The sequence below is a fragment of the Vespa mandarinia genome, chromosome 2 (assembly GCF_050613455.1).
Source record: "Vespa mandarinia isolate Hongniang chromosome 2, ASM5061345v1, whole genome shotgun sequence".
Taxonomy (NCBI): domain Eukaryota; kingdom Metazoa; phylum Arthropoda; class Insecta; order Hymenoptera; family Vespidae; genus Vespa; species Vespa mandarinia.
Window position 1 is genome coordinate 10,283,638 of NC_140811.1, and position 25,405 is coordinate 10,309,042.

The window sequence follows — 25,405 nt, forward strand, 5'->3', positions numbered from 1 at the left end:
AGATAGCTTACGAATTATTTCGACTTTTGAGAACGCCGTTTAATCCACTTTTGAATAATTTTTTCAAAGAGAACACAGGCACGACATGTTAATAGATAACGTATTTACTCTCCGTAATTTTTTTTTTATTCTCGTATTTGTAACATATTTCCTAATTTGCTATCATTGCTAACGTTATGGATATATGAAAAATTCATAAAATTATACCGTAAAAAATTTTAACGATTTTCCCGTTATAGACAACAGTTTAACTAATAATGTTGAAAATTATTGACTATATCTCTTTTTATCAACAAAATTATATAATTTTTAAATGACCTCGTTGAAATACCTTCAACACGATTTATCGAGCTACATGCTAAAGAAGAATTATCAATTGACGTTTTCGTGAGAGAATAGATTTATAAAATAAAAGAAAATAATGTACAATGACAAAAAGATTTCGGTATAATGATTCTTCTTCGTCTCGTGATCCAAATGTTCAGAAACATAATTAACGAGCATGCGAACGCGTTCACATTGGATCTAATTATTTTCCTTCCAGATGTTCTTGTTGAGAAAACAGTAGGAAGTCTCTGTAAGCATTTGTTTTGTCGACGAAAAGGTTTCAAGATGAATATTTAAGAATTACTACCTTTTATAAAAAATACAACTAGTTAATGCTTTAATTGGTTTGTTATTTTGTGAAGAAAGATGTATTGAAAACACAAAAAGAGTATTTTACAAGTAAAAATGAAAAGAACATAGTTACTGTGAAATAATAAAAATAAGCTTTCAATAATGTTCCGCAACAAACAAGGTTGCGTAGTGATAATTCGCTCGTCGATTATTGTTATTATTGTAATTTTCTATAAGAAGTAATATCATAATAACGTGTATAGTCATATGTAAAAACTATTAATATCGCCATTTTCATTTCATTTATTGGAAGTCCCGCGTATTAATACGATCTACCTCACCGGCAATTACTTATCAGGAAGTGGAAGATGCTAATGCATAATCATTAATCAAACATCTATTTTCTACTTTTCGAAAACAGACCTATTATCGATTACTCAAAAATGCAATTTTAATCCAAAAATAATTTATGGACATGCGTATGGAAATGCTATTAATCGATACATCTCTGTTTAATTATCATAATTAATTTTGTTGTCTTTGATATATAACCTTATAGTTATTTTAAATTTATCCAAGACTCTCTTCTAATAGACTTATTTTTAAAAAATTCACTATACGATACGCTCAAATTTTTTTTTTTATAGAATAGTATTAAATGACTCTTACTTCACAACTTCTCTCTTGCTTTTCATACTGCAGTACCTCTGAACGAAATTCTGTTGACATCCGAAAATAGATAGACTCATGAAAAGCTGACCGAGCACTGCTGATACTGTCGTTACACGTAGCGTAGGATCCATGTCGAAGCTATTAGTAATAATAATAAAAGAACACAAAGCTGTGTTAAACAAGAATACGAAACGGAGAAAATTCTTGATTTAGAAGATATGTGTACTTACTTGTAGAATTCCCAACGACCACGTTCGATAGTGACATTGAGGACTTGTTTAACTCCACCTGGTACTTCTACGGTACCTTGGACGATTAAAACTATCGATATTCCTATCATCATGAGTCCCTGTATAACGTCTGATAAAATGGCAGCCTTCAAACCTCCCTGCAAAATCAACCATAATAAATTTTGGAAACTTGAAGCTGTTTTTGATTAGGTTTGACATTGAGACATACCATTAACGTAAAAATTACCGATATCGTGACGATACCGATTATGCTGGCCCAGTAAGGTAAACCGATAACAGCTTTTAAAGCAACGCACGGTGTGAAAACTGTGACTGCTAAATTCAACAAACTTCGTATCACGTAAGAAAAGCTTGCAATGCATCTTACCAACTTCGATTTGAATCTAAACATTTTTTAACAGTGATTAAAAATGAGGATATGAGAATAATTTCATCATTTGTTATTAACAAATAAGATAGATACCTCATGTCCAAGTATTGATAAACTGAAGTGATCCCAAGATCGTAGTAAATCGGCACGAAGATGTAGCAAACGATGGGGTATGCCAAGAGCATGCCATATAGTGTCTCCCACATGGCGTTGCCTCTATAGTAAAGTTCGGAAGGATAACCGAGGAAACTCCTAACACCTAATGTACCTCTAGCAATGGATAACATCATTGCACCCATGGAAATGTGTCCAGCAGCGAAGACATAATCTGCCTTGGTCTCTTTCGTTTTTCGTCGAAATTTTCCCCACAATGGCAGGACGAAGGATATAACGATAAAAGCAATAAAGATCAGATAGTCGACTATCATCGAAGACGCTTCGATAGTCATCTTGAAATATCGTGGTGACGTCCGTTTCACTCACGAACTTGTTGTCTTCGTGAAGAATACCACGAGGTCGATTTTAACTATCCGGATCGAGAGTACTCGAGTCTCGAGTGCAAAGAAGTACCTTCGAAGAGCCGCTTAGTAGTCTATCTCTCAAGATCACTCGTGAGATTGTCTGTGAACGAAAAAGTCACGTGGCTAGGTCTTCTTTTTTTTTTCTTTTTTCCTTCTTCTTCCACTTCTTGTTCTTAATATCTGTTCTCTTCGGCAATGCGCAAACGTGTGAGATGAATCTACATATATATATATATTGGATATATATATAGATTCATCTATATACCTATTCGAGTGTATCTCGAACGTAGGAAGTATTGAGTATTGTGGATTATGTAATTTGGCGAAATGAGCGTGACTCAATGTGATCGATGTGATGCGAACAGAACAACTGCACGTACTGACTAATACCGAGGTAAAACACTTGACGTTATTATGCTAACGACCTAGATAAAGAGCAATAGAGATGGAGTAAAAGAAAGAAAGGAAAAGAGAGGGAAGAAGGGTGTCAAACACGATTCAGATAGAGAAGGAAAGAGAAGGATAGGCCGATTGGTTATAAAAAAGAAGTGGGAGTGTACGGAAAGAAATCTGAGAAAATGTATCTACTATATTGCCCCCTCTTCTTTCTTTCTCTCTCCACTTTCTTATCTCCTGCATCGTTTATCAGGCACATCGATGTATAACTCGCAGAAACTTGCGACGACCATGTAAGAGAACTAATCGTAACGATTGACCTGTTCACGATCCCGCCAACTTGTCAGCTTGTGCAAACAAGTATCTACATAATCATTATCAAATGGACTCATGTGATTCATATTACTCATGTGACCGTTGTCTGACGAGATAAAAAAAGAAGTAGCATCAAAATTATTCTTGTGAGGCTGTCAACTGACTATCGTTCGGAGCTCTTTCACGATGTGTAACTTTAATTTATAATACCTTTTTATTATTCATTCTTTTCTTTCAAATCTCTTTACTTTTTATTCTCCAAAGAAGAATATGTTCGTATCGTTATCATATGTTTTGCTATGATGATAGCAAATCCATGACTGTTAAATGGAAGAAAATTTCGATCTCTTTTTATCATTCGTGGAGTCTTTATAATTCGTCCCATTAAAGTTTCAAAGTTTTCCATTCCAACAAATGTTAATTCTCGAAATCAACATGTTTTTTTGTGAAGAAAAAGCTGTTATGGTTCTTTATGTGAATGCGTTGAAAACCTTAGCCTCTTGATCTTTTATTGGGTAATTTGGTAATATTTCGTCGATCGAGACTGATTAGTTCAAATATTTCGGTTGAAATGGCGTTACCTTACAATAGAACAGAGAGACTCGAATCGAGTTAATTAATGTTTGCATTAAGATCGTTTGATGTTTGTATAACACGCAAGTAAAAAATCTTTGGATTTCTCATTGGACACGCAGACACTCATCAAAGATAGTAAACTGATGAAATTATGCCCAAAGATTAATTTTTTTTCGTTCTCTTCACCTTTCATCGTAGATCATTCATTAGGTTTTCATTTTGATTAATTGAAACCTTTCCAAGATGCCTCCGTTTATAAAAAGCCTCAAGATCATATGCGTACCTGGTAAGATCGGTGATCACAGATGGGAAAGAATAAAAAGAAAAGAAAAGCATTCCACTTTCCAAAATGTGGGTACTGGAAAATCGATAAAGACATGGTAGTAAGATTAATTTCAACTTAGCGTTCGCATCCATGTTCGAACGATATTTGACCGAAAGGAAAGAAGTATACTCGTACAGCAGTAAACTCGTGTTTTGAACGAATATTCTTTTATATGAAAATTTACACGAAAATCAAACAAAACGGTTTGGTGAATTTTCCAATTCTTTTTTTCGTATAAAGATAGTTAATACTTCTTCTGTGTTTCGTTTACTTCGCGAATGTACGTTTTAATGATAGGGAAAACTACAGAGAATATACCTCGATGCATTTTCTGTTCTCTTTTTTTTGTTTTTTCATCTACTTTTTCGGCACGGACAACGTGTGATAAAGAAACACGACCTACATTTAATAATAAAAGCCGATTCAAAAAATAGCGTTATCTCTTTCGTGTATTTTTGCAAAATGAAGAAGTATATGAGAGGGATGATTCAGAATATTCGTCGAAAAGATGTGCAATGGATGCTTACTATTCATGAACTTTCTTTTTATCAATGGCGGACCTATGTACAGGAGGCTTTACCAATACTAAACTTTTTTTTTCATGAAAGCGCGAAATAGTATTGAGTTTGTGTTCTCATATTATTTAAATAGAAATATTTGTTGTAACGCAATAATATAAGAAAGAGAATACTTTACTACTTCTTCTTTATGGTAAATCAAATTTTATCAAGCTATTATCATATTTTACCATAATTGGAATGAAGTTTGTTACGTGTACTCTCTCTCTCTCTCTCTCTATTTTTTTCTTTCTCTCTCTCTTTCTCTCTCATAATATATACATATATGATATAGTATCCTTTCTTACTTTTTCTTTCTTTCTATTTCTCTCTGTCGGGAAATACAATAAGCTTGTTTACAACGAATATTGCACGTGATAACGCCGGCAAATTGAACATTTGTGATGAACCACAATTGTTGAGTACATACCATTTTTGTCTCACTACCAGATTGAAAACGAATGTGTAAAAGTATCCTTAAAATAGATGACACATGTATTTATAATTCAAGATGTTTATTCAACGTGTAATTGAAGCCACAATTCTTTAATATCAGAACTTTTCAAGTTGTTTTTGTGAAAAACGGAATTAACAAATGAAACAAATTGAATTTATAACTACAACGAATGAGCCATTTATGAAGGAGTACACAATACATACAGATAACTATATATATATATATTTCGTATACAATATGTACTCATCTTTGCAGAAAGATTTCTAAAAATGCGAGAACAGTACAACAAAACGGTACTACAAATTCATGAAACTTGTTTCTCTCTTTCTTTCTTTCTTGCTTATCATCTTGGCCCCGTTCCATTTTCCTTTTTTTTAACGAACCTAATTTTCATCACATTTTACCCACCTTCTCTTAATACACCTTTTTCGAGCGAACAAAGAAGTGTGCGATGACATATTTTTCGATACTGTATACAAGTGTATGTATATACAACTGTATCTTTGTGATCAATGAGGACATTTCCTTTGTGTCGTTAACACGAAGAAAACGAGAACTTATTATTTCTTACTTGCGGTTTTTTTCTATCTTTCCTTTTTTTGTTTCTGCTCATTTCTTTACGTTGCATCCTACCTTTATCTCTCTTTCTCTCTCTCTCTCTCTTTCTCTCTCTTTCTCTTTCTCTTTCTCTCTTTTTCTTTCTCTCTCATTTATTCCATATGCGTTCGTTTTATTTCTTTTCATGATCCTTTTATTATAAAAACGAACTTCTTTCAACATGATTGTGCTTTTGCACCGATAATAATAGAGATAGAGAGAGAGAGAGAGAGAGAGAGAGAGAGAGAGAGAGAGAAAAGACGGAGTAGAAAGTTCTATGTAGAAAGACGAAAGCATAAGTATATAGATAAAAGATAGAGATGTGAAAAGTTTAGTCGAGCATGATAAACATGACTAAAAGTTTCTTAAGAGTCAAGTCAAAAATTCCGGTCGATTATAACTTTGATCTGGTTAATCAACTCGAGCGAAACGATACTATATTATATACCTACATTTTTTCTTACTTTAGCATCGTATTTTTTAGAAACGCTCTTTTCTTCGTAAAGCATGCTCGATATTCATTTCTCGTTGTATTCACGAAGCAAAATGTTCTCTCGCCTTTTGCGAACAATAGTATCTTTTAAATTGAGATTCGTGCTATACAACTATTCAATGTAGAATATATCAAAATGTGTTTTCTTAATATTTGTTCTTGATGCTTTAAACATTGTTATACAGACTATTCTACACAATAAATTACCGGAAGTAATAAATTTTTGTCGGGCCTCTTCTTTTTCTATTTTTTTCCTTCAATGATAATAATAGGAAATCACCTAATTCTTTCATACTTCCGTTTTCGTTACTCGTTCTGTCTCTTTTTTCGTTGCAAGTAACTCTAGGGAGTTTCTTAACATGTATTTTTGTAAGATAGGGCGGCAATACTCGACAATGAAAAGCGTGACTCTTTCGTAATACATATTTACTGCAATAATTGAAACAATTACGAAGCGAATGTCGCTGAAACATACGATTCAAGGTCAGACTGAGTGAGTTTACGCGTGTATAAAGAGTTCAATACGTCATTCGAGCGTTTGTATTTTATCACCTGGAATTACAATACACGTTAAGTACTAAGCTAATTTGCTAATTATATTAGGTGATGTGTGTTTAATGTTAATAATGAATAATTTGGAAACACGAAGATATTTTATTCGAATCTTCGAAGTATAATGAAGCAAAATTAAATAATGAAGAGAACAAAATAGATAGGAACAGTTTGTTTTATGTATTATGTATATATACCTAATTTAAACCGGGTCTAAGCTTGATTAGTCTTTAACCTTTACGTCATAAATGCCTGTTCTTTCAGTTCTTGATACCCAAACAATAAACTGTATCATAGCATTACGATGAATGAATTTCCTAAATTTTTCATAGATATAATGTTTTCGTGTCATGATTGAAAATGACCTTGTACATTATAACTGGCAATAAAGCTATTGAGAAGAATCTCGTTACGAGACTTTGACTTCGTCGGAATCTCGACAACAACGATGACGAAGACAATGTCGAGACGAGGATCATCGAGCACACAAACTTTCAGCCTCGATCCACGTGCTCTTTGAGTTAATGAAGGAAAAGCAAAGGAGTAAGAGAGAAAGAGAGGGAAAGATAGATACACGAGCGCGAGAGTCACTCGGTAAATATTTGATGGTTTGCAAGCTTAATCGACCAGTTGTTATCGTTGTCTATTTTACCTGGCATCAGAGCATGCCACCGTCATTTGTTTCATTTGTCACCATGATGAAAGATAATCGCCAGGCTTTCGAGGAACATATTTATTAGCGCAATAAGCTTGAAGAAGTTTCAAATGAAATCCTTAAAAAGCCTTTTATAAAAAGCTTCTTTGTTGAAACTAATAGAAACATGTGATTAATTAAGCGAGTGAATGATAATTTTGTTGAAATTAATATATTTTGTAGAAACTTTAGAATATTTTACGAAAATAAATAGATCGATCATGGATAATCGTATTCGAACAATTAAAAATTCCCTCATTTCGATTTTTGTCTAATCACTATCTGTGACGTAAAAAAAGATAGGATGATAATACGATGAAGGTTTTTGGAATTTAGTTTTTGGAATTCATAAAATAGTGTCGCAATGTTAGAAGAATTATATTGACCCTTGTATCGTATTGTATCAATATGAATCTAGCTTAATTTTTTTAATGGCTTCACTCGAAGTAATTCGCGAAAACAAATTCGATATACAAGTTACTTTTCATATTATCGGCTCTTTTCGGTCATAAGCCACTTCATGATCTATCGGGGCATGCTTTTTCTTTCTCTTTCTGACTTTCTCTCTTTGTTTTTGTCTCTACTACTGTACTAAATTTAATATCGTCGGTGTGTTGTTTGAGAAGCGTACCGTAAATCAGTTAGCTTAAAAACTAAAAACATAATATAACAATTTCCAGTAGAAAAGAGAGGTAAACAAGAGAAGCAAGATTGAATGGGAAAAAATTAGTAGTGCTAGAACGTACAAATTGCATATGAGCTTTTGCTCTATGCTTTCGCGAAGCCCTCGTCAACCATGAAACGATATTAACTGTTTATAAATTGCAACTACATTGATTGTTTTCCCTAGTTCGAAATCCTACCGGTAATAAGCGGAGTTCGATTTTTTATTTTATTTTAATTTTTTGTTAGATATCTACGAAGCTATGTTAGTGATACCCACTTTACTTGCTATCCGTTCTATATTTTAAATGCTAAGTATCAAAGGGTTTAATTTCTAGAGTTATGTTCTATCATGGTCTTATATCTTCCTTGAAAAATCGATTGAAAAATATATACATATGTATATGTGCCAAGAGTAGTCAACTATAAGACTGATATGTTTCCGTTTGAGAAAATACACGTATTTTGATTACACTTGAGTGGAATCATTAATTAATTAAATAACACGGTTTTTCAGCACGTCTTTCTTATTTCGCAATGTTAGTGTATTTATTTTCTTTGTAGCGTAAAAGAAACAAAATAATTAATTAAATGATCGGCAATGTATGTAGTCTAATATAAAGAGAGCACTTGTTTATCAATGACATTAATTAAGAAAAAAAAGTGTTTGATTTTTCGACAAACGAAAGAAGTAGATATAATTTAACGATGACTATTAAAACTGGAAATCGTTTAACGATACATTTAATAATAATATATAAAAATTTATTCATTTTCTCAAAATGAAACGAACGTAATATAATTTATTTTGATAAATGGAATGATGAAAATTTGCTTGTTCTTTACAATCGTATTCTTTCGTTTGTTTATGTACGAATGCATTTATTGCTGTAATAGGTTGTTGGTGATCCGTGACAATATAATCTTTGTAATTAAAGGATAGAATCAAAGCACATATAGTTGCTTGATAATAGCATTCGCATTTATTTAAACACCTAATTGATGTCCTTCTGACCGAAATTTGCTTTGAATTGCTTTTGCTCGTTTATAGAGCATAAATTTCGCGAGATTTTTATTATAAGAAAAGTGGAATTTCCCGAATCGTAAAATTTATATTTTTGCTGTCGATCGAACGTCAGTAACGCGAGCCGTCCTTGTGAGTTCGCTCGTTCGCGTTATTTACTCAAACAATGCGAGAGATCAAAGAGAACCGGCCATATAACGTTACGCGTCGAACTCGTAACTTCGCTTTGTCGCAAATTTCAACACACTTATAATTAGCTCCGTTTTACAAAGAATTTCATTACAAAGGTACGCATTGCCCATCTTAAAATTTACAGGAATAGCTATAAATTGGACTCATGGCTGCTGATAACGCAGATAACTTTTTTTTACTAAACACATTCCAGTCGTTACACAATCACTTTTTCGAGTCGAAATGATCTATCTTTTTTGTTTTTCATGTTGAAAGAATGGTACGAATCTATAAAATTTATTCATTAAAGTTTTATGAACTATATATAGAAAAAATATATTACAGAAGTTTCGTTCGAGGTTGCGATCAACACAACACAGATTTACGAAATGGATCTCGTACTCATTGATTTTGTTTACCGTTTGGCTATTACGTGTTCTCATTCACCGCCTATCATCTTGAGATAGATTATGAGGTTAAAATCTCTTATGCGTAAACAAAGAATATGCAGCGGCTTGTCTCGAAGTTATTAATTTAACGAGAAATAACGATAACGTTCTAACCACCGGTGGAATGAAATTCGATTTAAACGAGTTAGGGAGCTATAGAGGTTAGGAGAACGGGAAATAGAATTTCCTTTATCGGTTACCACAAAAAAATCGCCAATTTCCTATAATATTTCTACATGATATCCTTGCCCAAGGAGAAAATTATTTTATTCGATCAAGCTACAAAAAGATTAAACGTAGCATGTGAGATCGTGTTTATTGTTACGTGTAGGTTCTAAACGGAGAGGGGAGAGATGTGAAGAGAAGAGGATAGAAAGTTCAAAATTGCTTTTTGACTGGGCGATGGAGCGAACACTATCGGTTATAATTATTCACATTGCATAATAGCGCATTATTAACCAGATATAGTGGTATACGTCATTACTTGATAATTTGACATCGCATTGCGTTCCATAAGTTCGGTTTCTCATAACGATTCGAGCCGGGCGTTTAATTGTTCTACAATGTTCCATATTACGATGCATCACGAGGACTGTCCAGTAATTGATGTAACAACGATTTATGCACGATTAAACGGCCAATGAAGAATCCTGACGTATTGTTCGATCGTTTCCATTATTACTGAAACGTGCTGGCTGCGGGAATACTTCAATAATCAGATCGGAGAACCATCATTAACGGTCATTCAATAAACGAATCGTTTTTTGATCTTATGCCGTCCACAAAGCATCTGTAACGAAAAATAATCCCTCCGATGAATATTACAATATAATTTAATGACGAACCATAAAAATTTTAACGTGTTAACTGTCGAATTAATTCATATAAGTTCGTATGTTTGTCCGGTGTTTTGAATAATTTTATTTCGGATTATTCGAAAAAAATTCTAGGTAATATTATCCTTCAAATAAAGTTGACAATACTTAAAGATCCTCCTAATAATTAATGCGTATATGTATGACAATGAATAAATTTCAGATATTTTTTCAAACAAATGTTAAAATATAATATTGTGAATATTAATTAGCTTATATAAAGAATAGGTTTCAAGGAATAGCTCCTTTGGTCCTCTTCAATCCAACGGAAATCGTTAGATGAGATAGAGACAGAAATGATAGCGACTCTATCGCTATACTCTTTTCTAAGTATTAACGCTTTCTCGGAAACGGATACGATAGCGATTATGCGATGATAACGATCAACAAAAATTATTTAATTTTAATCAAAAAGTTTTCCATACATAATAAATTATAGACCACTTGATAACAAACGTCCGACTGTCGTAATAACGTTGAAGATTTGGACGTTTATAGCCTCGATTCTTGTACGATTAATTTTTTTATTGGACTTTTATAAAACCTACAAGCAAAAGAAAGATTAAAATTGAAAGTTTCACGGTCACGTTTAATTTGATGTAATACAACGAGTTGAGCACTCTCATTAAGGAATGTTCTAAGAATTTTTTGTGAAAATCTAAGAGAAAAAAAATATACCGAAAGCAACGTTCACATTACGATTTCGTTATCGGATATACATTATACCAGTGAGGTCCGAGTCACGAAACGATAATCGTTAAATGTATTTATGTGCACTAAGAACGGAGCACGATGACCGTTCGTAAAACTATTTATTATACTTTGTTTCTTCGTTTTATTTAACGTAGATGTATATTAAAATATATTTTTTAGATGTATATTGTCGTATATAAAATTCTGTGTAGAATTCAAGATAAAGTATTACGAAAGAGTCGTCACGTTTTTCTATTGTCGTGACGATTAGCATTCATTTGTTAATTTATGATTGTTACGTTACGATCATAATCGCGGTTGTTTGTTCACTAAAGAAGAAAGCTAGAAAAAATGGAAAATTTTCATTTTTCAAAAACAATGTCGGTTCCCTCTTGATATATCGCCTTACGTCTTTCTTATGATAATCTAATGCATATTTAATGAAATTATCCGTTTGTCAACAGGGAGGTGATAGATGGTCGTAATGAGCAGTGGATGGGTGATAAATTCTAAATTATAGAATTTCTAAGATCGCTAATTAAATAAGAAATTCATGATTTCGAAACAAATATCTAACAAGATAGGACAGATTTTGTTTATTCGACAAGAAAAAAGCAATGCAAAAGTTTGCATGCTGATGCCTTAATACGTATATATGTTATTGTACATACTACGTACCTGTTCCCGTAGTTCCCGTTCGAGCTTTACACGTTAATGAGTTTTGCACAAATCTTTATAAATTAGTCGCTTGTAAAACACTTTAACTTAGCGAAGGTTGCAGTTAATCAGAAACATATATATGACACATGAAAATTTTCCTTTTAAAACACAACCTGTGTTTCTCATTTTCTCAAAATGGAATATTGATATTTTGTTTAAATATCAATATTGAAAATAAATTGATGAAAATAAATATTTTTGTGTATTAATATAGTTTTTCTGTAAAAAATTAAACTCGAAGTATAATTTTTGAATGACTGCATTTCTCAAATATACTGCGATCTCATAATGCATTTTTGAGACTGTAATCTCTTAGCCAGGTTTAAAATTAATAATCTTTATAAGGAATTATTACTTGATCATCGTTGAACTTTTTGTCGAGAAATTTATAATACGTTTATCATTATGAATAAGACGAGAAACAAAGATTACTATAGACACGAATAAATAATTTATTTATTTCTTATCTATCGATTGTACGTTTGACAAGAGAGTTGTTTATTCTGGAACAAATAGAACAAATAGAAACGAATCAGGGCAATAGTACGACGAGTTTATAGTATTTCCAAAAATAAATTTGCTACTGAAGACTAATATATCAAATAAAGTCGAAGTTTACTAGTTTTAAATTCGGATCTATAGCCCAGAAAGTTTATGAATCCCGATCGAATTGTCGTGTTTCGATTTTGTCAGTAGATCACCGAAGAAACTAAAACAATTCACGAATTTACGTAAAGAGGACAAAAATTTTCTACGATGTTGATGCTAAAATAATGTTGAGCAAATTATTATTTTGGTCAATAAGTAATGTCGAAAGTTGTATTTTATATATAAACATATACACACATACAATACTATATATAATATATATGTATATATATATATATATATATATATATATATATATAAAATACTAATATATATAATAAAATACTACAAATACAATATATATATCTATATTAATATATATATAATATATATATATTAATATATATAAACAATATAATATATTGTATATAAAAGAAATATATATATATATAAAATATTACAAATTCCGATATTATTTATAGACTAAGCCAATATTTGTATTGACTATTAGTAAAGAAAATAAAATAATTAATACAAATAATGTGCGATGTGTTATAAAAATAATAAAAAAATTGCTTTCAGTGTTATTTATTAGAGTCAAGAATAAACTATCGTCGGTACTATTCTCACAAAAGAAAATTCAGCTCCCTTATCATCTAAACCAAGGCAATCCGGAAAATATTGAAGCCACTGCATCTTCCTGAGATTCTAGTGTACTTCCTTTAAGTCATTTTTCTGCGTTACGTTTATTTTCGGAAATAAATTGTACGGATTGATCAAAATGAAAGACGCTGTATATCTCATAATACTCTACGAATAGGATAGTAAACGTGGAAGAAGACGATAGAGAAAATGGCTTTCCTTTTTTGATTTTCAAGACGCCTTCGAAAGAAGCTTGAATAATCGTTAAGGATTTACTTTTGTTGAAATTTACTTTCTAACTAAATTTATAATACTTTTCTTCGTCTCGAGAAAAGAAAAAGAAGAAGAAAAGAGTTCATTGAAAATTATAACGAGACTATGTAGTTATTCAAGATTTGGTAAATTTTTGAATTCACCTTGACTTCCATAGCTTTACGAAAGAACTGAGGTTTCACAAAACCAATCGAAACTCGTTTCGGTAGTCGTAGAATAGTGGCTAAGTGTAGTCTCTTATCTCATTTACGTGATGCAGCTTCTGGCAGAGCCTTCGCTTTTACACGGATTTCAGGAATTATTCAAAATCTGGTGCGCGTCTCCGGAACTCTTCGATTAATATGTAAATTTTCTTCGCTTCTGCGTCATTTAAATGATTCGCTTACAGTGGAAAATTAAAGCAGTTCTTCCATCGATATTTCTCTCTCTCTCTCTCTCTCTCTCTCTCTCTCTCTCTCTTTCTTTCTTTCTTTCTATCTTTTTTCAATAGAATTTCGAAAAAGGAATAAGAACAAAGAAAGCAAGCTTGGAATCTAAAAACGCAAATCAAATTTTCTTTTTCTCTACCTTTTACTTCATGAAAACACGTACGTACTGTAATTTTGTGAATACGTGAGAAAAAGAGAGGAAGAAAATTCGTTATCCTTTGGTAGTTCATTCGTTTCGAGTTCACGTGACAACTATATTAGATATCAAGAAAATTTTCGCAAATCGTACTTCGTTTCAGTCATTGTATTAAATTAAAATGTTCGATATTTTTGACTTTCTTTACTCTTTTCCTATTCTTGCTCAAATTAATCATCAGGCTCTCTCAAAGCTATGGTCACGATATTGAATTTCTTCTCTTTCTTTCATTTTTCTCTCATTTATCATCTCACATTTATCCATTTCCAAACTATATGTAATATTAATGTATTGAAATTAGAAAATTTATCATAGTACGAGCCAATTCGGTAGATTACATTTCAATATAATCTACTCTGAGTTACGGTAGGTAGTAAGCCGTGTTGTAATCAGCATCGAATCGCAATTCGAACTCTGATAGCATTTAATCCGATCTGAGAATTATTACTTGCTCAACGAGTAATGATCTTTGGTGGTTTTTTCTCCTTTCTTGCTTCTTTCTATCAATATTTTATCAAAACGCCATTATTTTTACGTGTACTCTCTTTCTCTCAATTTTTTTTCGTCTTGTTTCGTGCAAAACGCACATCATGGCCGCTGAGTCCGATTTCCGATAAAACGAAATATACGACTTGATAAAGATACGATCGCAATCTCCTGTCGTGGATGAGTATATTTTTATTAACTATTCTTGAAAACATTTTTATTCTTTTTAAATATCCCCGTGTAGATACTATAATTTTGATTTACTTTAATACATGCAGAAGAACGTGAAGATAAATTTATGAAAATTCATTAGCGATGCATCAACATTCTGTTTTTCTTTGAGATAATCAGTAAACATCCTATAACTTACTATGCAGAAAAATAAAAAGCAAATATTTATATTTTTTCTATATTTATATAATACTAATTGCGAATAAACGAGTTTAGCCGGTTCCGTATTTTATTTATTTTCAAATTAATTTTTAAATTCGCAATATGACGCAACGTATACTCGATTATTCTTAACCTCCGGTGAGTGGTTAGCACGTGGCTCGAAGTTGACGCATCGTTGCTCCTGCGTTGGTCGTGGCGCCGCGTTACAATTCTCTCCCGGACAACTCGTACTGCTTGTCGTTTTGCGTCAAACGATCTCGAAGAACGATGAATCGCGCGAGATCATCGGATAGATTACATTACCTTGTTTTCTTGGGAACACATAATATAGTCTTTTTTTTCACTTCTTTACGTCATATTGTCTGTGAACGTATTTTTGCTACTTCTCGAGTACTCAAGTCCATTAATCGATTTTCGTGAAAATCCATCGCACTTTTTTTTCTTCAGAAAAAAAAATCACGAATACGGAATGATGATAGAGTCATGTTTGTCATTAATGCAATCCTTGTTATGAAATTTCGTATTACTACAAGATACTGTCCATTATAATTTTAATCGATTTGATGTATCATCGTAGAAAATAAAAGAGAAATAACAAGAATTACATGTTGAAATATAGAAAACGTTCGAATATCTCGAACATTTCTATAATCTCGGTGGAGAGCAAATATCGCATGTCACCTGGCAGAATTATTCATTATAAATAAAATCGAACCTTCGAAAAGTGTGCTCCTGACGATTGATTGATAATATAATCCTCCCGTGAATATCCAAGAGCGAACGAATTTTCAAACTAATATCCGGATATAGCCTATACGACTGAAAGTATCGATTGATCATTTCGAAATATGAATCCGTGATGCAAATCGCATACACTCAACACGAAATATTCTTTACGTTGTCTTTACAATACGAGAAAATATTTTTCAAATATTACATTATTATATTGAAAATATTACATTAACGATTTAATTAACGTTCAATATTTATTGCCAATAGTGTTAATAAAGACGTAGCGTTTTTTTCATAGATTTTCCTTATTACCCGAACGAAACGACTCATTAGATCGATTCTTTTCGTCCGAAACGTGTTTCATTACAAATATTTTTAAAGTCGTGTCTTTATCGCGTAAAATTGAGAATAATAATATTAAGGATAATGATAATATTGAATTATAAATTTGAGAATTAATATTAAAATGTGACGAGTTAATAAATGAAATAAGAAAGCGATAACGTTCGTGCAACGAAAAAAGATTTAAGTAAACGTTTTTCCTTTCTTTTTCTCGATCAAATAACATACGCTCAAGACTGTAGGGTGTGCAAAGTCGACGTCGACTAGGTCAAGCTGGCTTAAAGCCGCTCGCCAATGGGACCTTTCACCTCCTGGCGCTCACGGCTAGGGAGATTAATTAAAAAGTTTGGAGAGAGATGCCGAGAAAGTTTGGAGAGTCGCTTGATCGTCGACGAAAAAGTCGACGAGCTTTGCTTCGCAAGACTTGTCCAGGCTATGTTACGTGTGTCAGGGTTGAAAGTATCTACGAACCACTTTGGCTCTCTTTCCAACACTGCTTCTCTTTACCTTCGTAACGAGCTTCGCGAGTCGTTTCTATGTCGCATATATTTTCTCGGATTATACTAGCACCGTATAGAAACTTAAGTCACAGTTCGGTTTCTTAGACTTGGCCACTCTTGCTGATAGCTACTATGGTTGTCGAAGAAGGAAGGAAAAGGAGAAAGAAGAGCAGGAGGAGAACGGATCTTATAATTTTGTACTGACGCTGCAAACGGGCAAAATTGCGTACATAGGACGTTAAGAGAGCGTTGGCTTTACAATGCAAATCCACTCGAATGTTTCTGACGGAAATGAGATGGTGAAAACACTGTAGTTTATAAGAAAGAGAGAGAGAGAGAAAGAGAGAGAGAGAGAGGAGAAGTTTATCAAACTAGGGTATAAACTCTTGTAAATATACTATCGCATAGTATAGAGTATAATATGTGACGAAAACTATCACTGTAACAACGTTGAATGACGAAAATTGTCAACTCATAGATAAAATGAAAATGAAGATTGAAAGGAGTCGTTCTTTTCTCGAACAAGCTTTCAACTTATCGAGCAAAAAATCTATTTAAAGCAGAGATCGAAACTTTCTTCTCGTCGAATGACCCTGAAACATTGGGCAAAGATAAAGATGGAGATAGAGGGAGAGGGACAGAGAGAGAGAGAGAGAGAGAGAGAGAGAGAGAAAGAGAGATAGAGAGAGAGAGAAAGAAAGAAAGAGGAAGAGAGATAGAGAGAAAGAGAGAGAGAGAGAGAGAGAGAGAGAGAGAAAGAAAGAAAGAGAAAGAGAGATAGAGAGAAAGAGAGAGGAAGTGGGATGCTCGATCGTAAAAAACTTTGATACGTTTCATGTCTGACAGATTATCCGGCTTACCGCGTTGCGCATTAGAGACGTTTTTGATAACACCAGATGCTCGCATATGCTTCGCTTTTTCTCCTTGCTCGGCGGCGAAACTTTTCGCAGGAGTCTCGTTCGAAACTTTCTAGCCGTTATACCGAAGCGATGTTTCATTTTTTTTCCATAAGGAGAAAAAAAAAGATAGAGGTAAAGATAGATAGATAGATAGAAAGAGAGAGAGAGAGAGAGAGAGAGAGAGAGAGAGAGAGAGAAAGAGAGAAAGAGAGAGAGAAAGAAGGAACTATATTGATGATGCTTGTTGAAAAAGTTAAGACATCCAACGTTTTATTAATTCTTTTCTTCTTATTAATTCTATCCCTGTCAATTTTAATCACGATCTTAACTTAAGCTAATATTCTGTTTATTATATTTAAATAAGTAATTACATCTATATTCTTTTTGAAACGTGATTGGTATGTGCATTCATACATACAAAATATAATATCTGGCAAGAAATTTTGCTATGAAACTTGACTATGTAAGCAAATTCAACGAATTTTGACGCATCATGAAAACCGATACGTTGATATACGGCTATCTTATACCGTCGTTGAAATTTGTCGACATTTCGTGATATCAGACTGATACCGATCATACCTTGCTATGGTAACTACTCCGTCAATGTTTATACTTATAAAATATAATATTATAATATAAAATCGCTGATGAAAATTTCGTCGCTTTTAAAAACAAAAAGAAAAACATAAATAATTTTTTAATTCTAATTCATTCATTTGACGTATCTATATTTTTTTTTTATTAACTATATTCTTTGTAAAAGTAAAAAAAGAAAATGGGTCATTCTCAAGTAAATAAGCTATAGAGTTTCTAATGCTGATGGCTAATATCCAGACATTTTTTTGTACGATTCTGATCGAATGACATCAGCGATTATAACAATGAGATCTCAAATGTCCGTAAATGTTTTCGTATGCTATCACACGCATGTCAGCTACAATATCGAAATCAAGATATTCGAAACCATTTAAATGCACTTTCGTCAAAGTTATAAATTTAATGTTTATTCATTTTGACACTTAATATTATTATCAATAATATTATTACATTTTTCACATTCGCGAACAATCAAGGACTTTTTCTGTATCTTCGTGTGTGATTAATAATAAAGATTCTGTAATCATTATCTTTTTTGCGAAGATCTTATTATAATATTACTATCGCAAATTGGATCAAATTGCAATAAAAAAAAACTAGCTCTTATATACTATATATTTTTTTATAAATCTCGATAAATCCAGTATTCGAGAAATAACAGGAGAGGAAAAGATAGATAGCATTAGATAAAGATAAAGAAGTAAAAAAAGGAGAAACAAGAGAGAGAAAAAGAAAGAAAAAGAGAGAGAGAGAGAGAGAGAGAGAGAGATCGATACATGATTTATTAACGTCGATAGAGCACGCACGTGCTCTGTGACATTCATTAACTCGACCGACACTAACTTCGGTATAAATAGGCATTTGGCATCGTTAACTTCGACAACTTGCCCTGTGATTATTTGAGTCGGCCAGAGGAAATTTACGTCCTCTCGTTTCTCGACGGTCCAAACCGAAGACTAATTCTAAGATCTTCTAAGAACCTACGACTAATTCTAAGATCTTCTAAGAACCTACGACTAATTCTAAGACCTTTCTTATGTGAATAATATTAGTTTGATTTATCGAATGAAAATTTGATTTCGCCGTGGAATTTGTTACGTGATGCGTTCATTTTTTGTTAGCGTGGTCTTGTTAGCAAGGTAAGGAAAGTAAAAAAAAATGGAGAAACAGAAAAGAAGAGAAAAGAGAAAAATCAAGAAAAATTTCTCAGAGCATTAACAGCCGGAAGAAATTTAATTCGATCGTCACAGAGGAAATTTTTGAAAAGAGCTTTCTTATTTGGCGAACTTTTCTTTCCTCGGAAAGTATATAGTCCGAAGTGTATAGTCTGTAAGTATATAGTCTGAAAACTCTATAAAAGTAATGGTTTCAAACTATGCGGAAAGCCAAAGCGCGTATTATTAATTATTCAGAATAAATATGACATTGTTTTTCAGTGTCCGGTAATTTGTTCTGCTGAAATAATGTGATAAACATGAATATGGACGGAGTGTAACAGCGAAAGAGAAAAAAGAGGGGAGAGAGAAAGAGAGAGAGAGAGAGAGAGAGAGAGAGAGAGAGAGAAAATGCTCGGAGAAAATTATGGCTGTGAACGATGTTTACGTGGCGAAAAAGCGTGAATAGGTATTTGTAATTTTACCTTCTCTTTGATATTATATGAAACGTACATCTCTCTTCCTTTTTATTATCGATTTAATTGATTCACTTGGTCATTTGCACCGCCATTTTAGTTAATAAATTTTCGACGTATCGATCATTCATTTACGAAATCTTAATGGAGTTCAAGACCACTTGTATTTATGTAAGATTTAAAGATCAGCCGAGTTCGATGGATCAATCAAATAATATTAAAGGTCACTCAAAAGTTTCGTATTACGATTTAAACTATGCTTCGATTCCGTCGTGTGAAGACTTGTGCGACATGGTCAGTCGACGTCGTGCTACTGATTGTGTGAGAGTGTGCTCAGGCCGGTAGAGGCCAGTCTGTTGAAAAAACATACGAAGCACATTGCATCATTTCTAGTCACACACTGACTACCAATTACGAGTCCATTATTACACCCAGGATTCTTTCTTACATTAAAAAAATTATCGGTTACTTTTTTTATAAGCATATTTTCTCAACGAAAAACTTCGTATTTCAGTGAGATTATCGATAATAATGTTTATTTGTAAGCACGAAAACTTCAAAGCCCGACGGTCGAGTTACTTATTCGAGAAAATTCTCTCGTGTGGTGTAACAATTTCTATAAATACTCAAATTCGACACGTCACGTTAGCGGTTAATTCGACCTGCTTCGCCGAATCTTTTCGTATAATTTAACAAAAAAAAAAAAAAAACAGAATTTGATTTGCTTCGAGAACAGTGAACCTTTAATAGATCAAATGGAAATATACCGCCGAAGCGACCGACATAGATCGGAAATCAACGAAATGACAACGATCTCTCTTCCTCTCTCTTTCTCTCTCTCTCTCTCTCTCTTTCTTTTAATGACGTCGTGCGCCGTTGACTAACGAGTTTCTCGGTTGCACTCGATGCAAGGTTGTGAAATCTAACAGTTTCCACAACGCGACGGTAATCGGTCAAGATCATGTCACTTGCGCTAACGAAACCGCGTGGATGAAACGACCGTCATTGAGTCTTGCACCAGGACATTTATTATACTCCCTCTGTTTAAGCTCTTTGTATAACGACCAGATTCCGTGCTAGTCCGATGAAATAAGTTCAACGATTATCTATCTTTTTTTGATAGTTTTTAAACATTACTTTGATAATTCAAGCGATGACGTAGAGGGTTAAAAATTAAAAAGGAATTTATTTGCTTTCCAAGAACCTTAAATCATTTTGTTGCTACTTTTGCTATTTTCTATGGGTTTTAAAAATATGTTTTCTTTATAGCAAAAGTTTGAAGAACTTTATTATTTTTCTGAGTTCAAATTTTCATAATGCATGTAATTATTTGGTCGTAACTGATTGTTATCATAAATTAATCATGTTTATTTATTTTTCATTCGAATAAAGTACATTGAGTGGTACGAAATATTAATTATGCGTATACGTGTACGTATTTACATCATGAAGTTATAAGATAAGAATTTAAAATTCTAAATCAAAATTTCTATGCATTGTCAAGCATCGAAGGGATAAAAAAACGATCAATGTACTATTTTTAAAAAAAGAACACACATTATTTCTGAAATTGAAGTTACAATTTTAATGATTTTTTGACATTGAATGGGAAGAGAAAAACAAAGACTCTTTCTCATCTCCTTCGAAGCTCCAAAGAGAAAAGTTTGTGTTGAAAATGTCGTTGGCGCGTGAATGACATATCCGGGGATTTCTTTTTTCTTCTTTTTATTAATAAAAAAAAAGTTGACACTTTAATCAGAAGAATAAAAACATTTTTTAAATCGCGGGAAATAAATAAATCTTTGAGACTAGGTCAATGAGAAAGAGAGCCCGTGAGTTGCGTCTACGTCCTATCAATTATACTTTCACCGACTGCAAATTGAATTTCGCGAGTGCATTTTTGGTTCTCTATCCTATTAAAAGTAAATATAGAAAAGGTTTGTGTGTACGGATGAAAGGATAGAGCAAGAGAAAGAGAGAGAGAGAGAGAGAGAGAGAGAGAGAGAGAGAGAGAAGAGCAACGAAGAAAGAAAGTATGAATAGAACAAGAAAGAGAAAGATAGGAGATAGATGGATAAAAGGATTCTGAGAAGAGATAGAGAAAAACAGAGAGCAATATTACGGGTTTGAACTAAAAACAACTCTCTCGGCCGAGTCGAGCCGAGTTTGCGTCCTAATAAAGATTGATAAGAATTAATATCTTTCCGATGAATAAGTCAGTGGAATACTATCTTCTACTTGGTCCTATACGTAAATCTATAATATATATATCTATACATGTTGCCGTATATGCACGCTTTATTTCATTATTATTTTTAGCTGTCTCATAATCTAACGTTAGTCTTTATTTTTATTCCAATTTTTACGTTTTCATTATAATTTCGTTTCTTACATTGATTTTCTCAAAAAAGATGCATGTATCTAACAATATCAAAGTAGTATACGTGTATAATTATTATAAAAAATACGTAGTATAGTTTTTAATCCGTTACACACTTATTCATATACTTTATCAATTTTAATAATGTTTATACAATTCTTCATATTTTAATAATAATAAATCTTTTTATATATACCAGTATAGAAGGTTTTGCATTTTATGTTATAAATGTTAGTTCACAAAACCATATGCGCATTTTCATCACAAAATAAATTATATTTGATGGATTGTAAAAGTCTACAGAACAAAATTGCACTTCTTTGAAAAGGAATACGATTATATTATATTATCATCAATAAATGTAAGGCAAACCAAATACGTGCGAAGATAAATATAATATATATAGTAAAAATGATATAATAAAAAAAATTCAATATATTTGGCGAGAAAATGTGAATATAATAAAAAATATTAAATTTGCTATTGTAAAATTAGGAATGAGGAATTTAAGTAAAATTTATAATAAAAGAAAATGAAATAATAGTTGAATAGTACCTCCAAAATTTAATTTATATTAAATTTATAGTAAATTTTATAATTCTTTGAATCACTTTAAAATTTGAAATTATTTCATTTCATACTTTATTTAAATATTAGATAGAGACTAAAAAGTAAAAGTATTTTTTAAAGTGTGTCCACCATATGAAATGATACATTTTCCTTCTTTTGTTATCATAAATTACCGTCATCATATGTGTCATGATGTATATAATATAAGTAATAGTAATAATATAAAGTGAACTCCTGAATAATATGAAGTAATCTCCCGAAGAGAAAACCATAACAAAATAGCGTTGGGAGAAAAATCTCGTAGATAATGTGGAAACGAACTTGTATTTTAATTTTTATCAGTGGAGGAAATAAATATAAGATAATGGATAATAATACCTTAATAAATTATCAAATAAGGAAAAAAGAATAAGTTAGTTCATTATTTTTGTTTACTTCGATACAATAAAAAAACCAATAAAATCATTTAGCCTGGAACCTACGATTTCTGAATCAGATTTAGATATTTGCCAATATACTACACATTACTTTTAGAATTTTTATTTTTTTAGTTTATAAAATCTAAAAGTAACTACAAATTTTTCCAAAATTTAATAATTTTTTAGAAATTCAGATTCATTAACATAAACGATTGGACACGTATTTGCTTATTTTGGCCTAGAATCATTTGGTCAAATCTCATTAAAATGATCGAGTGAATTACTGTAAATTCTCCGTGCGAGCATCGTGAAACATAATTCTTTGCATTTAAAAATGTTCAGAAAATCTGAGCATCAGCTATTTAAATACACAACCAAGCAGGCAATCGCTACTTCATGGATATAAAACATACACTATTCAAGAGAGTATATGAAAATCAGTAGTGGAAGTACGAGCTTCTTCTCTTTGGCCTCAAATTTCGAAGAGCACCTCGATATTAAACTTCTTCTTCGCGAAAACAGCATTTATGTCATCAATGAGAACAAGAGTAATTCTTGATCAATTTTGATGAACAAGGTCTCATTTTAAAGACAAAGCTTTAATCTAGGACATATCTTTTTTGAATTTTTGAAACAGCATTTTATTTTTGCTTAAATTATCCTCTTTTATAATTAATCAATTTCTTTATTAATTTTACGAAAGATCGAATGAAAATAGATCTGCTGTTTATGAATAATATTATCGTAGTTAGATAAGAAGACTCTATCCTGAGCTAATATGATTAAAAAGAATTATAACAAAAGATAAAGAAATGTGTCATTCGCGAATAAAACTACAAAAAGATTTATGCACGATCGTGTTCGTTGTTTATATATATGATACACAATAAACTAGAAAGATATGAATTGTTTCATTTACTATTTGTGAAGTTCTGCAATGGCTTCAAAATACTTGTCTACATTGTAGATAAAAATTGAGGAAGAATGATTTATGAAGTACGTTGAAAATGATATAAGTCAACATCAAAGATGATTGAAATTAGAAAATAGATTAATATGATACAATTTCGCAGTGATGAATTAAAAGAGGCTAAAACAAAATCATTTTTACTCTAATTATAAAAAACAAAAAATGTAAAATTATTTGCATACTAACAGTTTTCTATAGAAGAAAGTCTTGTCCTAAAATATATAGCTTTCTATATTATTTTTGTCTTTGATATTGCTACAATTAATTTCTTTGAACTTATTAGCTAAAATAAAATTAAATTATACAAAACGAAATGTCACAAATTGCACAAGATACATTTCTTGAAATCATTCCTACAGGTAGTAAATTAAAACAGCAATTTGAAATTAATTTATTATTCATTAAATTATGATTAACAAGAAATAAATGCTTTTAAAATGCACAGAAGTAGATAGCTAATTAACTTAGCAGTATTTTCATTGTATTATTGAACATGTTGAAATAATAATTACATTGGAACTATCACTCTATATGAAAAATGCAAGAATTTCTATAATTCGTTCTTTTATAATAACATGTTTGGAATAATCAATTTATTATAATAAAATTAGATATATGAAAATTACATGTTCACACACACAAACGGCGATAGAATATAAAATGTTATACGAAAAACCGATCAATATTTCTACGTATATGTTATATTACTATGTGCCCCACGTCTCGACCTTGAACAAACACAAACGTTGGAATATTTTGTACTTACATTTTCGTTTCAAAATGAATTTTTTTGAACTTATCCATTAAAATATCATCGAAACAATGTAGTCATTTCATGTACTGTTCGATATCTATCTATTTAAATTTCTTTCCTCTTTTAAGTTTTTAAGCAGATGGATTTAGTTTTATGTATAACATAATGTATAGAGTAAGTTTCGATTAGAATCAGAATATCAAATTCTGCCAATTTATAAATAATATTACAATCTGAAAATTATAGAAGTTATTCATTAATAAGAGATACAATTATTCAATGTATGTGCATATGAAATTTATTTGTTCGAAGCCAATTTATATTATACATTCAAAGGTATGTAAAAATTTATACATTAAAAATAAATATGATCTAATTAATTCTATTGAAATTTTTACTAGATAAAACTTCTGTGAAAAGTGCAAATGTTTTACTTAAAATTTCAAACAAATTAAAAGATTATTTTCAAAATAGTTACATACATACTCTTATATTTTTATCGTATAGCAATATAATCACACGACCAATATATTTTTTCTTGATTCAAACGACCATCGAAAGATTGACCATAACTAAGCATAATCGGCTCTCATGTATAGAGTATATAAATTTAT

General features: G+C 31.6%; 1 protein-coding gene across 10 annotated transcripts in view; it reads right to left on the reverse strand.

Moving 5' to 3' along the window:
- LOC118444501 (sodium-coupled monocarboxylate transporter 1) overlaps positions 1-25,405 on the reverse strand; it is a 31,401-nt gene that overhangs the window by 3,194 nt on the left and 2,802 nt on the right. The window contains exons 1-6 of one of the 10 annotated variants that reach the window (XM_085655204.1): positions 19,708-20,032; positions 10,186-10,491; positions 2,005-2,532; positions 1,750-1,924; positions 1,521-1,678; positions 1,288-1,428 (exon numbers count right to left, since the gene is read on the reverse strand). In XM_085655204.1, the coding sequence (XP_085511330.1) occupies positions 1,288-1,428; positions 1,521-1,678; positions 1,750-1,924; positions 2,005-2,360 (830 nt within the window). In that variant the 5' untranslated portion in view covers positions 2,361-2,532; positions 10,186-10,491; positions 19,708-20,032. Of the gene's footprint in view, positions 1-1,287; positions 1,429-1,520; positions 1,679-1,749; positions 1,925-2,004; positions 4,719-10,185; positions 10,492-19,707; positions 20,033-25,405 lie in introns of those variants that run through there. The other 9 variants (XM_035872872.2, XM_035872853.2, XM_035872845.2 and 6 more) reach the window with 9 other exon arrangements.